The sequence below is a fragment of the Sapajus apella genome, unplaced genomic scaffold, assembly GCF_009761245.1.
Source record: "Sapajus apella isolate SASKATOON/1434 unplaced genomic scaffold, GSC_monkey_1.0 scaffold12, whole genome shotgun sequence".
NCBI classification, from domain to species: Eukaryota; Metazoa; Chordata; class Mammalia; order Primates; family Cebidae; genus Sapajus; species Sapajus apella.
The window spans coordinates 37946274-37963525 of NW_022436952.1; the positions used below are offsets into that span (position 1 = coordinate 37946274).

At 45.1% G+C, this 17252-nt stretch overlaps 1 protein-coding gene and 1 non-coding gene across 2 annotated transcripts; one reads left to right on the top strand and one right to left on the bottom strand.

The window, feature by feature from the left end:
- Window positions 1–899: 899 nt before the first annotated feature.
- On the bottom strand, window positions 900–8751 carry CRYBA1 (crystallin beta A1). Its single transcript, XM_032280992.1, has 6 exons — window positions 8658–8751; window positions 6146–6210; window positions 5046–5164; window positions 3158–3299; window positions 1581–1723; window positions 900–1179 (listed from the first exon to the last, which is right to left on the bottom strand). Exons 1-6 carry the CDS (start codon window positions 8686–8688, stop codon window positions 1032–1034), a joined length of 648 nt encoding a protein of 215 aa, XP_032136883.1. The 5' UTR covers window positions 8689–8751; the 3' UTR covers window positions 900–1031.
- A 4995-nt stretch (window positions 8752–13746) lies between these two features.
- On the top strand, window positions 13747–13853 carry LOC116553627. Its single transcript, XR_004269847.1, has one exon. It is a non-coding gene; the product is annotated as a U6 spliceosomal RNA (small nuclear RNA).
- Window positions 13854–17252: the final 3399 nt, after the last annotated feature.

Consider the following 17252-nt stretch of genomic DNA (forward strand, 5'->3'; position numbering starts at 1 on the left):
CTTAAGTGTACTATGGTCCTATGATTTATAAAAAAAAAAATTTTTTTAATCATTGAGGTTTTTACAGTGCTTAGAATTGGCATGCTTATTGAAAAATCCAAAGCTATTCTGCATTTTTATAGGACATTGAGCCTTATGCTCTTCCAAATGAAATAAATCAAAATTGAGCTAAGCAGTTAAGCAACTAGAATGTTAAGATGCCAAGATTCTGGATTTGAATTTATTCATAACTTAATGTTGAAATATGTGGCAGTACGCACTGGAGAAACTTCTGTTTCTTTAGTACTGATTTGTCACAAGGTGAAAGGAAAATCAGTGCCAACTTCAACATTAGAAAGAGCAGGAGACGGGAGGACAAAGGACATAAAAACATTTACTGAAAGTGTGTCAGTCACTATAGAGACTGATAACATTTAGGTCATGTGGTTTATTCTTTGAGATAAGGAATAATTGTCCTTAGCTGGTAAGTGGCTTGCAAGGACACAAAAGAGAATATGGAGTTTTATGGAAGCTTGACTTTAAAAATTCTCATCCAGGCAGGCACAGTGGCTCAACACCTGTATTTCCAGCACTTTGGGAAGCTGCAGTAGGTGGGTCACTTGAGCCTGAGTTCGAGACCAGCCTGGGCAGCATAGTGAGACCCCCCCACATCTCTCCAAAAAATACAATAGTTATCCCAGCATGGTGGCAGGTGCCTGTAGTCCCAACTACTCGAGGCTGAGGCAGGAGGATCACTGGAACCTGGGAAATTGATGCTGCAGTAAGCCAGATCACACCACTGCACTCCAGCCTGGGTGACAGTGAGACCCTGTCTCAACATCAACAAAAATTCTCATCCACATAGGTGTGATTTATGTGAAGCATGGTAGTTAATTCAGTCTACAAAGTTTTTTTTTTTTATGACATTTATTGTGGATTTCAGCGGCTAACATTTGAAAGCAATGTCTGTGAGCAGAACATAAAACTCATTCTAGAGTGCTTAGCAAGGTCTCATGCCTTAAGGAATTCTCGTACTTGGAGCTTTTAATCCACTACTGTTGGATTCGGCGAATCGATTGGATCTGGGAAGTCTGGGCGTGAGAGCCCCACTCTCTCCAGTGTTTATAGTCTCCTCCGTGATGGTCACATTCCAAGATATACTGATACCCATGATATCCAGGGTATTGGTAGCAAACCCAGCTAGGAAATTCAAAGTACATTGCGTTATTAAAACTAGGAATCTGGTTAACACCCCAAAACCCGAGCCTCTTTCCTCAACACAATGATATGGGATGCTTTTAGGCTTAGAAAAAGCCATCCTAAATGTGTCAGGCATTATTTGTAAGCATAATATGGCTACAGCTAGTTAATTAGCCTTAATCTTGAAAAGAGGTGTAAGTAGTAAACATGAATTCTTCCTTAGAGGCATGTCTGGGGGAAAAAAAGCTGCAACCTTAAGGGGTAGTTGGTGTAAAGGACTTGAGATTTAAAATTAACTAGAAAGTGACATACTGATACATATGAAATCTGATTAAAACGACCATTGATGCAACCCCAGGGAATTACTTTGAAATCTGTTCCAACCCTGTTTTTGTACTTACGCCCCACTTTGTATCTTCATGGAGCCAACTTCATTGTTGGGCCAGCCCATGGCTTGCAAGGAGGGGTAGTCGTCAGAGATCTCCCACTGGCGTCCAATAAAGTTTTCCTTCTCAAAGATGGTCATCTTAGACTCTTTATGATTCTGTAATTCAGAAATTGTTTTAAAATGTTTAATACTAGTGCTATGGCTGTCATTTATGTTTTTTAAAATTGGAACACTTTATTTTTTGCGTTACACAAGGATACATATGATCATTGATTTTAAAAAGATTAAGGCAACAGATTTATAAGAAAAAAGTTACCATAATTTTGTTCCAATTTAAATACCATAGCATTTAGAATGTACAAATAACTGATATACTATTTTGGAACAATGAAGAGAATTTGACAATGGGAAAAAGTACTAGCAAGATGCAGCCAACCAAGGGACTAATATTCACTAATGTGAAAAAAGATCTCACAAATTAATACAAAAAGTAAGCCCAAATATGCATGTGTGCGCTTGCCTGTGTATGTGTGTTGAAAATAACCTGTGTGTCCAGTAGGGGACATGAATACTACCCAAGCATTAAAAAGGCAGAGACTAACCTGTATAAACTTCAGAAATGGACAAAACTGTTCGGTAATAGTGGTAGGAGAGCAATTGAATGGAAAGGGACACCAGGGAAATATGATGGAATGTTATTTATATGGTTAGGGTGTTGGTTACATGGGTCTATATATTTTTCAAAACTCATGAGAATATGCACTTAGGATCTGTGTATTTTACTGTATGTCAGTTATACCTTAGGGTGGGCAAATGAAATAGGGAAGTATTTTTTTGGTTTAGAGCTAGTTAGGTTAACTTCTCCATCAGTTGAATTTTGGCATGACTTAGACCAAGGTGAGATTATTAACCAAAATCATGAGACACTCACATATAGACTGAATATTTGGAAAGGTTCTAGCCCAGCCTCACTCCTAATACAGGGATCATTTTCAACATACGCCTCAAGGTCATTCTGCTTTCTGCTTGAACTCTTCCAAAGACCAGAAACATCCCAGCCTGATGCATTATCGAGTAATACTTAAGTGTTAGGAACAAGATTATTATCAATCAATGTAGATAGATACTGGAAGACTTGCCTGTTTCTTCAGTCATTCCCACTTACTGAAAGGTTACTTCAGCATTTCCCTGTTTCTGCAGTAAAATGTTACACAGATTGAAATTTAACTGGCCAAGGATTTACTTTTTCTTTCTTTTTTTTTTCCCCCCTCAAACACTGCTCAGTAAGGATTTACTTTTTACTACAGGGTAAGCACTTTCACTCATTTACTCGTGTTTCACAAGTTTACTAGGCTCTTGAGTATCAACTTATTGCCACCTGTTAAGACCCTTACTTTTAGCTTAAGGAAAATACCACCTGGTGCAGAAAATCAAATAGGCTTTGAAGAGAAAGCGACGTTTCCTTTTTTTTTTACTTTTTTTTCCTGCCACAATCAGCATAAATGATGAGAAATAACATGAATGTCAGTCTGTCCACACCCTCTTGTCCCATCCCTCATATGCACAGAAGTGGAAATTTCAGAGACTCACAGCTGAACAGATGGGGCGGAAGGACATGAGACGCTCAATGTGGTAGGCATTACTCCCACTCCAGGCATCCCAGCGAGGGTATTCTCCTCTCTCCAGGATAAACTGTTGCCCACAGAAGCTGGTATGCTCATAACCAATCCAGCTGCCAAAGACATGTAGTGGTGTTTGTTCATGGTGTTCAAAGCCTATATGGCCTTGGGGAGAAGGCATCTTTCGTTTTAGATAAGTGGGGTAAAATATCAAGCCAACCCCAGTAGAGCTGGGCAAAAGTAATTTATCACAAGAGGTGGGGAATGCATTGACAGCTATACTAAGCAGGTTTATGAATGTGATAATTTGTTTTTGGATTATCACTGAAAAGGTCTGCCTACTTCACTGGTCTGAGTGGAGTGTATTAGCGAAGTCAATCTAAAATTCTATTTCCTGGCTGGGTGTGGTGGCTCATGCCTGCAGTCCCAACACTTCAGGAGGCCAAGGCAAGCGGATCTCTTGAGCCCATGAGTTCGAGACCAGCCTGGGAAACATGGCGAAAGCCTATCTACAAAACTCAAAAGTTAGCCAGGCGTAGTGGTGCACTCCTACAGACCCAGCTACTCGGGACTGAGCGGGGAGGGTCGCTTGAGCCTGGGAGGTGGCGGCTACAGTGAGCTGTGATCATGCTACTGCACTGCAGCCTGGGCAACAGAGTGACATCTTGTCTCAAAAAAAAAAAAAATTTTTTTTTCTTTTTCTCCAAGTCACCTATCTAGTGATTGACTATTGAAAGCTTGTCCAACCTGTGGGCCAAGGGCTGCATGCGGCCCAAGACAGCTTTGAATGCAGCCCAACACAAATTTATAAAATTTCTCAAAATATTATGAGCTTTTTGTTGTTGTTGTTGTTGTTAGCTCCTCAGCTATCGTTAGTGTATTTTATATGTGGCCCAAGATAATTCTTCCAGTGTGGCCCAAGGAAGCCAAAAGATTGGACACCCCTGGACTATTGCTTCGGCTCAAGCCAAACATGTTGGCTTCTTCCTAAGAAAGCACAGGGATAAACAGACAACTGATGGGTTACTAGTCTCTTTTCTCCTATGACTCGCGAGTTCTTTCTCCTAGTGGCCCGTTACCTATGCTTAATTTATTGAAACACTCAGCTTAGTTTTTAACAATTGGGTCTCAGTGATGACACCTTAAAGTGTTACTTGTTTTAAAGGACTGAAGAGCTTGATTTTGGTGGCAAGCAACTTGTGGAAGCCTATTCACATGTAAGGCCAGTTCTGCCTAGGTCAAGGGTGAGTCTTTTCCTTAGGTGTTTTCAGGCTGATGATAAAGGCCTACCCTGCCAAGAGTCAGAGGACAGAAATGAGAGGGTCTCTCTCACCACGATGAAGCGTCAACAAGAAACTGCCTGAAAGATGAACCAGGAACTAACATGTCTCTGGAGTTGTTGGGTTGAGGTTTCCTTTTTCATAGAGAAATTAGCTAACAGTGTCTGCTCTGGGACATGCAGGAGAGTTGGCCATAAAGGGGCAGCCACTTGACAAATTCTTCTCTACTGATTTTCTGCAGGCAAGAAAAACTCAAGGGTCTTGTGGCTGTTCTGAAGGCACCCTAGGTAGCAGACTGTGAGCTCCAGAAGCAAAAATCTGATTACTGCCATTGCCCCACCTCATTGTATGTATTTCTTTTTCCACTCCCCAAAATCTAGTACCAAGCCACTGAGAATCTCATGCTCCTTTTAGCTTTGGCTTATTGAATTATGCATGTAGTGATTTCTTTCGAGGCCTCTCTCCGAGAAATGATTAGACCCTAGAGGAACATCTCTCTTCCCCTCTCCCCACCCTGTGGTCCCGTGTCTGAAGGGACCTGAAATAAGGGGCTGCAGTTCTGCAGAGGTCCATACTCACGCGCCACATTCCACCTTGAGGGACCGGACATTATCAAAACTGTGCTCAGAGACGTTTGGGCAGGAGCTGGTGAACTCCATCCTCTTGCCCTGAAAGTTCTCCTGATCATAGATGGTTATCTGAAATGGGATTGAATGGCTCAAGAGAGCTAGAATCTGGTACATCAGGAAAAACAGGCCCAGTTCAGCAGCTTAACTTGTGTCTGACTCTGTGTTTTCTGTCACCAGCTGTAGCCTGGGATGCCTGATGAGGTCTCTTCCAGAGTAGACAGGGCAGGAAGGGGTTTGAATTAATGCCACTAGTTGGTGTTCATATGCTCAGACTAGGGATGAGGTGGAGGAGGGAATGGTTTATGATAGGAATGGTCTGCCAAGGATAATAGCTAGACCAATGGACAGGCCGAGGACTTACGGATTCCCATTCCACCACAGTTCCTTCATAAGCATGGCCCAGAGGCCAGGATTCTAGGAGTCCCAGGAGCTTCCTATAGATTCTTAGCTGCTCCAGACACACCCTCTATAGAAACCTAGAGTGTAAAGGAGAGTTGTGGTCAACCCTATTTGTACTTTGAACTAAAACCTGGCTCATGGACCTGGCCAGAGGACCACTCCCAAAGCTGTGAGCTGACCTCAGAGTTGACCCAAAAGGGAAGTGGGGAGTGTTGGGGTGAGGCCAGTGAGAGGTCTGAGGATCAGCCACTTTGGCCAATGGTTAAAGCCAACCTCAGGCTGGGAGGCTGAGTCCAGTGATATCTTTAGGATCTAGTAGTAAATCTCTTTATGGCCCTCATTTTCTCCATGGACATAATCCTGGCTGGGCTGCTGTATTTGAAGATGATTGTAGCAGTGGGGAGGAGAAAGGAGTTAGGAAACTAGATATCATCTCCCACCCATCAGTGGTGTCCAGACTCATCCTTTCTTTGTCCAACGGGACATCCTAGAGAGCCTTCCTTTGACAGCACCTGGAGCTTGTGTGGACCCTTCCCCTACAGACTGGGATTTTACTGGTTGGTCACTGCCTCATGGATGAGCACAGGCCTGGGGCCTGCTCTGTGCAGCATCTCACCCCTGTCCTGTTGGATGCGATGGGAATAGGCTTACCTTCCATGGCCCCAGGGACCCTGGCGGAGGGTTGGTCTGAGCCATCTTGGTGGTTGGAAGGGTTTCTGGAAGACAGAGCACACCCAAGTGATATGGCCTCTGGGGAGGAGGGTGAGGTGAGAAAATACCTCGCAAGGTAAAGGAGACTTGAAGTCTGCCAGACAGACTTTGTTTGGAATTCTGGCTCTGTCACTCACTAGCTGAGCCTCAGGGGTTTGTTGTTGTTGTTGCTGCTGCTGCTGCTTTTGGAGACAGTCTCGCTCTGTCGCCCAGGCTGGAATGCAGTGACGTGATCTCAGCTCACTGCAACCTCCACCTCCCAGTTTCAGGCAATTCTCCTGCCTCAGCCTCCCCGAGTAGTTGGGACTACAGGCACATGCCGCCACAGCTGGCTAATTTTTTTTTTTTTTTTTTTTTTTTTGGTATTTTTAGTAAAGAGAGGGTTTCACCATGTTGCCCAGGCTGGTCTTAAACTCCTGAGCTCAGGCAATCCACTTGCCTCGGCCTCCCAAAGGATTACAGGCATGAGCCACCGCGCCTGGCCTGTTATTGCTGTTTTGAGACAGGGTCTTGCTCTGTCTCCCAGGCTGAAGTGCAATAGTGCAATCTCACCTCACTGCAACCTCTACCTCCCAGGGTCAAGTGATCTGCCTACCTCAACCTCCCAAGTAGCTGGGACTATAGGCATGCATCACCATGCCCAGCTAGCTTTTGTATTTTTAGTAGAGATGGAGTTTCACTATGTTGGCCAGGCTGGTCTTAAGCTCCTGACCTCAAATGATCCACCCACATCAGCCTCCCAAAGTGTTGGGATTACAGATGTGAGCCACCGCGCCCAGCCTGAGCCTCAGTTTTTCCATTGGTAAAGCTTCAACATGCAGAGTTATTGTAAGGATCAGAAACAATCATGCAGGTAAAGCACCGACAAGCATTGTGACCCTGTCCTCTCATTTGCTTCCAGGTGACAGTATTGCCTCTGTCCCCAGTAGAAACTCTTTGGCAACCACCTAAGCCAGACCCCTTATGTGACTGGCCAAACAGCCAGCCATGCCAGGATTCCCAAGCCCCAAACTCCCTCGTAACCCTTCATGGTCTCATCTTTATCTGGCTCCTTTCTGCTTTTCTATCTCCTAGATCCTACCCAGCCTTGACCTCGCCTCCTCAGAGACTTTCCTGCCTTCTCCAGCCCACAGCCACTTGCTTTCTTTCTTGATTTCTAGCACTCTTCACAGTACCGATCTGTGTTCTGGTGAGTACCTCAGTGGCAAGGCCTGGGTCTTCTGGGGGATTGGTATAGCCCCGTGCTAAGCACATGTTGGGATAGGGGATGGGGAGACATTGGAAAAGACTTATTGAAGGAAAGTGAAGAAGAAAAGAGTTATAGGCTAGGCGTGGTATCTCACGCCTGTAATCCCAGCACTTTGGGACGCCGAGGTGGGTGGATCATCTGAGGTCAGGTGTTTCAGACCATCCTCGCGAATATGGCGAAACTCCGTCTCTACTAAAAAATACAAAAATTAGCTGGGCATGGTGGCAGGCGCCTGTAATCCCAGCTACTCAGGAGGGTGAGGCAGGAGAATCACTTGAACTGGGAGGCAGAGGTTTCAGTGACCCGAGATTGCACCGTTGCACTCCGGCCTGGGAGACAGAGCAAGACTCTGTCTAGGGAAAAAAAAAACAAAAAAACAGAAAAGAGTTATAATAGTTAACATTCAACAATGGCTATCTACACATCCAGCCCTGTTTTAAATGTTTTACATGTATTCACCGTTAAATCTTCACACGAAGCCTATGAATTAAGAATGATCGGGCCGGGCGTGGTGGCTCATGCCTGTAATCCAAGCACTTTGGAGGCCAAGGTGGGCGGATCACCTGAGGTCAGGAGTTCAAGACCAGCCTGACCAACATGGTGAAACCCTGTCTTTAAAAAAAAAAAAGAATGATTATTATCCCCATTTTACACATGAGGATACTGAGGCTCATAGAGGTTAGGTAGACAGTAAAGATGGTAGGATGAGTAAAAAATAAAAATAAAAAAGGAAGGATAGGAGCAAGAAAGAGGAAGGAAAAGAGCGGGGAGGAAGGGAAGAGGGAAGACGGGCTAGTGCGTATCTGTGTATCAGGTTTCTTGACTAAGGAAGGATATTCATGGCCCTCCATCTGGCTGGTATCGGGACCAGGAATGATGTGTGTAAACTCTGTAATTAATCTTTCCATTCTGAATGTCTGAATAAGCAACATTTTCCAGGTTCTGCCCCCATACCTTCTCCGTGCTCACTTCTCGGGGGCCCATGCCCGCCCCCAGCCTTGGTTGCTAGGGCAGTGGTTATTGCTATATAAGTGACTCCTCTTGGGATGACAAGAGAAGGCTGCCTTCCCCCAGAGTTCCCCACTCTTCTCCAGCTACCCTAGAGGGCTCTACACAGTAGGCAGGAGAACTGAGCCCTCTCCTGGGCGTGTCTCTGTAGGTTAAGGAGAAGAAGGGCAAGGGCACCCTGAGGGCCTTACTCACCCAGCTCCTGCTGCACAGTCTGGGTCTCCATCTGGTGCCACTTGCTCTGTGGCCTCCCTCTTTATAGCCCTACGGCCTCTGGCCTCTGGCCCTGTCAGCACTCTGCTTTTCCACTGTCTTTGTTCCCTCTGATCCCCAGAGCTTTGGTGGCTCAGCTTGCTGGGCAGGCATCCCTCAGGCCTTTGTTTAAACCAGGGATACAGAAATCCAGAGAGGCCCCACTGTTATGGGCATGGTTGGCTGCTGCAGGCCTTGGCTGCTATAGTCTTAATCTCAGAGCAGCTAGGGGGTGAGGGCAGAGGTCTCTGACATGAGAATTTGTCTCTTGTCCTTCTCCAGGTTCCTCACACCACCTTAGGATCTTCCTAAGACCCTGGGAGAACCCATGTCATATCAAACACATCAAAATGCACCTCACTTCCATACAGGATGTACATTTCTTGTTGTTAAAAAATGTGAAGGAATTATTAGAATTTTGAACTCTATTGAGAAAAAAACGGTTCACTGTATTCTTGGGAATCTTTATTATGTTGTATTTATATATAACTGTGTAAGAGTTTACTTCAATTATAGTTGACTAGCAGACATGAGTCTCTCTGTAGCTATTTTATTAAATATTCATTTTAATTTTGCAATTTTCTTTTTAAATTTTGGAGCTATAACTTTAGGGTTTTTTTTTTTTTTTGAGACGGAGTTTCGCTCTTGTTACCCAGGCTGGAGTGCAATGGCGTGATCTCGGCTCACCGCAACCTCCGCCTCCTGGGTTCAGGCAATTCTCCTGCCTCAGCCTCCTGAGTAGCTGGGATTACAGGCACGCACCACCATGCCCAGCTAATTTTTTGTAGTTTTAGTAGAGACGGGGTTTCACCATGTTGACCAGGATGGTCTCGATCTCTTGACCTCGTGATCCACCCACCTCGGCCTCCCAAAGTGCTGGGATTACAGGCTTGAGCCACCGCGCCCAGCCTACTTTAGGGGTTTTTTAAACATTTTTTATTTTTTTATTTTTTAATAGAGACAGGTTTCACCATATTGGCCAGGCTGGCCTCAAACTCCTTACCTCAGATGATCCACCCACCTCAACCTCCCAAAGTGCTGGGATTATAGGCGTGAGCCACTGTGCCCCCACTAACTTTAGGGTTTTTTAAAAGAATTAAACCTTTTGTTGAGTAATTCCTATATATTAGACATGTGCTAAATATTTTTACTTGAAAAGTTTGAATTAAATACTTTTCCACAGCAAAAGAAAGAAATACTTTTCCACAACCACCACAACAGTGCTGTTTTCACCTCCAATTTCCAGATGAAAAAACTGAGTCAGAGAACAATCAAGTGACTTGCCTAAGGTCACAATATTAATAACGGCAGAGCCAAGACTCAAACCCAGTTCTAACCAACCCCAAAGTCACTACCCTGCACTGGCCCTCCCTCAGGAGTAATGCATAAATGGCCCAAAAATTTCCAGGAGAGGAAAGAGACCTCCCTGGCTAAACTGCAGTTCTGCATATAAACACTGAGCATATGATGAATGCAAGTTATCTGTTTCAAAAGGGGAAGGAGCCTAGAAATGAAGCAATTTTTCCTCCTCAAATGATCTTGCCTGCCTGTCCCTTTGTCTTCAATGTTAATTGCTTTCACCCTTGTCCTCCCAAACAGCCCATGTCCCACATCAGTTCCAGGAGGAAAGGGCTCTTTCAACCTGCGGGTAATCTTTGGGCAGCAGTAGGAAGGGGAAGAAGGCAACCCTCTGAATATCTCCTTTGGACTCACCATCTAGATGTAAAGGGTTCGCCTGCTGCATCTCAGATTCCCAGGGGCTTTCCTGTGAAGTTGTGTAGGCAAGTGGTGATAGGGACCTAGATGTCCTTGATTCTCCCCTCCAGCTCACCCAGGCCAGGGGCGAGAATTCCCGCCATCTACACCTTCAATACCAAATTTTTTTTTTCTTTTTGAGACGAAGTCTTGCTCTGTCGCCCAGGCTGGAGTGCAGTGGTGTGATCTCAGCTCACTGTGACCTCTGCCTCCCAGGTTCAAGTGATTCTCCTGCCTCAGTCGCCTGGGTATCTGGGATTACAGGCACCTGTCACCACACCCAGCTATTTTTTTTGTATTTTTAGTAGAGACTGGTTTTCACCATGTTGGCCAGGCTGGTCTTGAACTCCTGACCTCAAGTGATCCACCCACTTCAGCCTCCCAAAGTGCTGGGATTACAGATGTGAGCCACCATGCCTGGTCAAGTTTGGGGTTTTAATGTATTGTTTTAGGTCTTTGGAAATCTCACAGGCCCAAGGTACCTTAAAGGGTAAAATGACTTCTCCCAGAAATTTGGGGACACTTGATGAGGGTAAAGTAGGGGAATCGTGGGCCTCCCCAGGGGCTCTGAAGGAGAAGATGTGTTCTTCAAGCATCACAGATATTGTGAGAAGCAAGAGGCTGCGATGGATGTGGAGGGCTTTGAGCCAGGCAGATGTGGGTTCAAATCCCAGCTTCCCTGCTGGGAGATTTGAAGCAAGTCACTCTCTCAACCTCAAAAATAGGGAGAATGTCTGCCTGATACATTGTAGGCTGGTGATTCCTTCCCCTACTGTCTTTCTAGTGACAGATACTATTGAAAATGTCTTGGAAACCAGATGTCTAAAAAAAAAATTAATTAATTAAAAGAAGAAAAAACGTTATAACAGCTTGGAGAGAAGAAGAAAGTTCTCCCAATCCCTCTGCAATCTCTGCAGCCCCTGACTCAAGTTTCATCAGTGCCTCTTCTTTTCAGAACCAAAAATCAGGGAGTGAGGTCTGGTATGTACTCAAGTATATGTAGATTTGGGCAGAACGTTCTAGACCAGGGGTGTCCAATCTTTTGGGTTTCCTGGGCCACATGAGAAGAAGAATTATTTATCTTGGGCCACACATCAAATATACTAACACTGAACAATAGCTGATGAGCTAAAAAAAAAAAAAAAAAAAAAAAAAAAAAAAAAAAAGTCCAGGCGTGGTGGCTCATGCTTGTAATCCCAGCACTTTGGAAAGCCAAGGTGGGCAGATCACGAGGTCAGGAGATCGAGACCATCCTGGCTAACACGGTGAAACCCCATCTCTACTAAAAAAAAAAAAAAAAAAAAATTAGTTGGGCATGGTGGTGTATGCCTGTAGCCTCAGCTACGGGGGAGGCTGAGGCAGAATTGGTAGAACCCGGGAGGTGGAGGTTGCAGTGAGTTGAGATTGCAGGTACAGTTGTGCCACTGTACCTCAGCCTGGATAACAGAGTGAGACTCCGTCTCAAAAAAAAAAAAAATTGCAAAAAAAACCTCATAATGTTTTGAGAAAGTTTATTAAGTTGTTGGAATGCATTCAAAGCTGTCCTGCCACAGGCTGCCCATTGAACAAACTTGCTCTAGACATATTAAGTCTGATGCTAAGCATGGCACGTCCCCCAAGGATGCTTCTGATGCCTTGATTAACTTGTGATGTCTGGATGGATGGCTGGCAGGGGACAGAGTTGCTCTTGTTATCGTAGCATGTTCTGGCAGCCTGCTGGCTGTGCTAGAGCTTAAAGCACTGGCTGTCTATGGCTAGTGATTCTTCTTTCCTTTCCCTTCCCTTCCTCCTTTCTTTCCTCTCCAGAATTGAGGTCTTCGGGAAACACTCATTTGCTCATTTTTTTCAATCATCTACTACTCTTAGACTGGCTCAGGCCTCACGGTGTGTCCTCAGGGCATCCTGTGCTTTTCCAGTTACACAAGATCACATTGATCATACTGTAGAAATTGCTTTAGGAACTAGAAACACTGGTTTCCAAGGGTCAGGAGGGAACTGAGGCACTTGGCGCTCAGACATGACAAGACTTTTCATAGTATATTTTTCTGTAATCTTTAAAATTTGAACATTGAGAACGTATTTTCTATTAAAGTGATTTTAAAAAATAAAACTGGCCAGGTGCGGTGGCTCATGCTTGTAATCCCAGTACTTTGGAAGGCCGAGATGAGTGGATCACCTGAGGTTAGGAGTTCGAGGCCAGCCTGGCTAACATGGCGAAACCCCGTCTCTACTAAAAATACAAAAATTAGCCGGATGTGGTGGCAGGTGCCTGTAGTCCTAGCTATTGAGGAGGCTGAGGCAGGAGAATTGCTTGAACCCAGGAGGCGGAGCTTGCAGGGAGCCAAGAGCATACCACTGCACTCCAGCCTGGGCGAGAGTGAGACTCCATCTCAAAAAAAAAAAAAAATAAATAAAATAAATAAATAAATACATAAAACTGATTGTTTACCTATCTAATTCTTCCACTAGGCTCCATGCTCTACAAGGGTAAGGGCCTCATCTGTCTAGTTCATTGGGTTTTTTCTTTCTCTTTTTTTAAATTTAGACAGGGTCTCATTCTGTTGCCCAGGCTGGAGTGCGGGGGCATGATCATGGCTCACTGCAACCTTCACTTCCCAGGCTCAAGCGATCCTCCCACCTTAGCCTCCCAGGTAGCTGAGATAATATGTGTGCACCATTACACCTGTGTAATTTTTGTATTTGTTTGTAGAGACAGGATTTCGCCATGTTGCCCAGGCAGGTCTTGAACTCCTGGACTCAAGGGATTCACTGGCCTCAGCCTCCCAAAGTGCTGGGATTACAAGCTTGAGCTACTGCACCCCGCCTAGTTCATTGTTTCTTTGGCTCTAAGCATAACTTCTAACTCAATAAGTATATTTTGAATGAATGAATGACTGGGTCTTGTGATTCTGGTGGCATAGTCCTTATTGCTAGGAGCACCCAGCTGAGTTTGGCCTTCTCACCCCAGTCACAACTGGCCTGCTTGTGCTTCACACACTGTCAGCATCGTAATGTGGGGCTTTACATCCTACTGAATTGTTAGTACATGGAGACCAACTTAGCTAATTTTTAACTTTTGCAGAGAAGCAGGGCTTTTATGTTTGATGGAAAAGCCCAAACACACATCCACAGAACTATAGTGGGGGTTGGGTGGGGATCAGGTTATTGTGCAAACAATTTACAAATATCCATCAAACATTCCTGGAGTCATAATTCCTCATCTGGCCCCAATCCACTTTTCTCAATCACTGTAAGTCCCGAAAGATTGAGGATTCTCGTGCTCGCTTCGACAGCACATATACTAAAATTGGAACGATACAGAGAAGATTAGCATGGCCCCTGCAAAAGAATGACACGCAAATTCGTGAAGCGTTCCATTTTTTTTATAAAAAATAAAAAAAAAAAGATTGAGGATTCTCAGGTCTCCGGTACTGACCACCAAGCCTTCCAAATATCAACTCAATATAGTTTTTAACCGAGTTAGGGGGCTCCTTCTCTGATTGTCTGTCACTGCTGCTTCCCTTGCTGCAGCCCCCAGCCCCATCTCATTCCAGGAATGTTAGAGCAGAGCCACTCAAGGAGTGGGAATGAAGGGAGTGACCAGCTTGGAATCCCTTCTCCCAGGCGGGGTTTGGGTCACTCCTGTTCATCCTTATTAGTGATAACTATGGCTTACTGAGCACTGACTGCAAAACCAGACAGTGCCGTTGTAATCCTCACCACAATGCTGTGAAGTAGATCTTAAGGATACCCATTTTATGGATGAGCTAACTGAGGTTTTGAGAGGCCAAGTTCTGGGCCAGGGAACCTAGCAGGGACTTCAGTACCTGTCTATCTGACGGCAAAGCCTGTCTTGTTTCCTCCTGGCATGAAGTGGGATGATAATACCTACCTTTAACCACGCTATCAGATGGAGGGAAATAAAGGGGTTTAGGGCAAAGCTAGGTACTCAGAACTCATCGCCACATTGTAATTACATTACTGATTTTGCCAAGCCAGACACCATTTTTTGCCAGATTTTCATAGAGACAAGTGGGAGCAAGCAGCACAGATTTTAGAAAAAAATTCAGGTAAAAATGTTTCCTTTGAATTTGGACCACATTCACTTTATTTTTCTTGTTTTCCGATATTTTTCTTTTTTTTTTCTTCTGTTTTCCGACATTTTTCTTTATTTAATTTTAGCAGCGTATTCTGTCAGTCTAGTTTTCTAAAGGGCATGATCTATTGGGGATACAGATTGCAAACCGTGTTCTCAGCCCGCACACTCATTGTGCAACTGAGTGGGACAACTGGCTGTCCAGTGGGGTGCACTGTTAGTTTTGGGGGTGATGTCTGACATTAAGAGGACCGTGACAGCTCCCCAAATGTAACCTGGGCAGTTTGAACCGTGGGCTTCTGGACACCAGGGCTACATACCAAGCAGCGTAGATGCTTAATGGAATTTTGTGGATGGCTTGGACTCCTGGGCCTTGCCTCTAGGCCGGTGGGGAGGGAGTGAGGTCATGGGGCCAGGGAAGCCCTTGGACTCAGCACTTTGTGGTAAGAGCACAATGGAGCTGGCCAGGCGGCTGAGCAGCACTTTTGTTGTGTGGGAATAAGCAGAATGGGTACAAAGCAAAGGGCCTAGTCAGCGTTCAGCCTGCACCCACCTCCCCCATGAGGGGCTGCTGCTGTGGGATCTTGTTTTTCTGCCCTGTGCCTTTCTACCTCTTTAAACAGGCAGGGGAGCCAGGGCCTGGCTGGGCCCGAAAAGGCAGTAGGGCAGGCACTGGGGGAAACTTGCCTGCCTTTCTTTCTGAGCCCTTTCTGAGGTCATCCATTCCTCTGCTTCCAGGCATAAAAGGATGCCAACCTGCTGGGAGAGCTGTTGTCCGAAGGGCCCAGCCGCCACAGCCCGCTTGCTCTGTGTGTAAATGGCTCAGAGCGTCTCAATTCAACTCAGTCTAACTGAATTTCTCCACACTGCAGCTTTAATCACTGCCTCTCAACTAGAACCCTGCAAAACAGCTAAAATAATAGATACAAGGATCAGACCTGTCTTATTGTGTGACACTCAGCCCACTCTCTCCACTGTAGCCAAGCAAGTCCAACTCTGTCTCATTCAGGGTTGCTAGATTGAGCAAGTAAAAATACAGGACACTCAGGGCTGGCACGGTGGCTCACGGGCGGATCACAAGGTCAAGATATCGAGATCATCCTGCCCAACATGGTGAAACCCTTCTCTACTAAAAATGCAAAAATTAGCTGGGCGTGGTGGCGAGCGCCTGTAGTTCCAGCTACTCAGGAGGCTGAGACAGAAAAATCGCTTGAATCCTGGAGGCGGAGGTTGCAGTGAACTGAGATTGCACCACTGCATTCCAGCCTGGCAACAGAATGAGACCCGTCTCAAAAAAAAAAAAAAAAAGTACACTCAATTACATGTGAATTTTAGGTAAACAATGACTGTTTTTAGTATCGTATCAGTAGATCTCAAACATTTTTTCTTTTTTGAGACGGAGTTTCACTCATGTTACCCAGGCTGGAGTGCAGTGGCGCGATCTCGGCTCACCGCAACCTCCGCCTCCTGGGTTCAGGCAATTCTCCTGCCTCAGCCTCCTGAGTGGCTGGGATTACAGGCACACACCACCATGCCCAGCTAATGTTTTGTATTTTTAGTAGAGACGGGGTTTCACCATGTTGACCAGGATGGTCTCGATCTCTTGACCTCGTGATCCACCCGCCTCGGCCTCCCAAAGTGCTGGGATTACAGGCTTGAGCCACCGCGCCCGGCCTCAAACATTTTTTCTACTAAAAAATTACTTTTGGTTTATCTGAAATTCAACTTTAATTTGGGGATCCTGCATTTCATCTGCCAACCCTAGTCATTTCTTGCTTTTGTCTGGAGCACCCCAGGATCCACCTCTGCCAATCTGCTTCTCTTTCGTCCTTTGAGGAAGACAGTGTCAACAGTCACCACCTGCAGGAAGTCTTCCCTGGCTTATCCAGGCCGACCAGCCAACCACAGCATCCTATGACAAAGAGGAGAAGGAAGAAAACCAATATGTTTTTAAGTTTTTTTCCCAAATATTATCTAGTTTAGTCCTTCCAAATAACCCTGGGAGATATGCTTAGCTAGCTGCATTTTCCAATGGAGAAAACAGACTCAGAGAACATGTAGTATCAACCTGAGGCCACATAGCTAGGAAGCAGCAGAGCCACATTACAAACTCAATTCTCTTTGTTTCCAAAATCTATGTTTCTTATTGTGCTGCTTATAGGCATCCCTCTTCCTCTTGACTTGTGTGAACAAGAGTAGCCAGAAAAGCAACTTTATTCTCATCTCCTCAGCTCCTTTATTTATTAAATAAAGGGGGCTAGTTTCTCTTCTTTGCCTTGGATGTCAATTTGGATGGCCTCATAGCTTTTCTGGACACTTGTCAGTAATAAAAAGTTAGATGGTTATTTTACTTTATTTCATTTATTTATTTTTATTTTATTTATTTATTTATTTATTTATTTTGAGACAGAGTCTCACTCTGTTGCCCAGGCTGGAGTGCAATAAATGGCATGATCTTGGCCCACTGCAACCTCCACCTCCCGAGTTCAAGCGATTCTCCTGCCTCAGCAAAGTAGCTGGGACTACAGGTGCATGCCACCACTCCCGGCTAATTTTTGTATTTATAGTAGAGACAGGGTTTCACCATGTTGGCCAGGCTGATCTCAAACTCCTGACTTCGTGATCCTCCTGCCTTGGCCTCCCAATGTGCTGGGATTACAGGCGTAAGCCACCACTCCTGGCCTATT

Excerpts from the sequence above, each read along its gene's own strand:
- CRYBA1 (XM_032280992.1), bottom strand. The coding sequence starts at position 8,688 with ATGGAGACCCAGACTGTGCAGCAGGAGCTGG. Across the intron at positions 5,165-6,145 it reads GGTCCCTGGGGCCATGGAAG|ATAACCATCTATGATCAGGA; the intron begins GTAAGCCTATTC and ends ATCCCATTTCAG. Across the intron at positions 1,724-3,157 it reads TCCGCCCCATCTGTTCAGCT|AATCATAAAGAGTCTAAGAT; the intron begins GTGAGTCTCTGA and ends TCTGAATTACAG.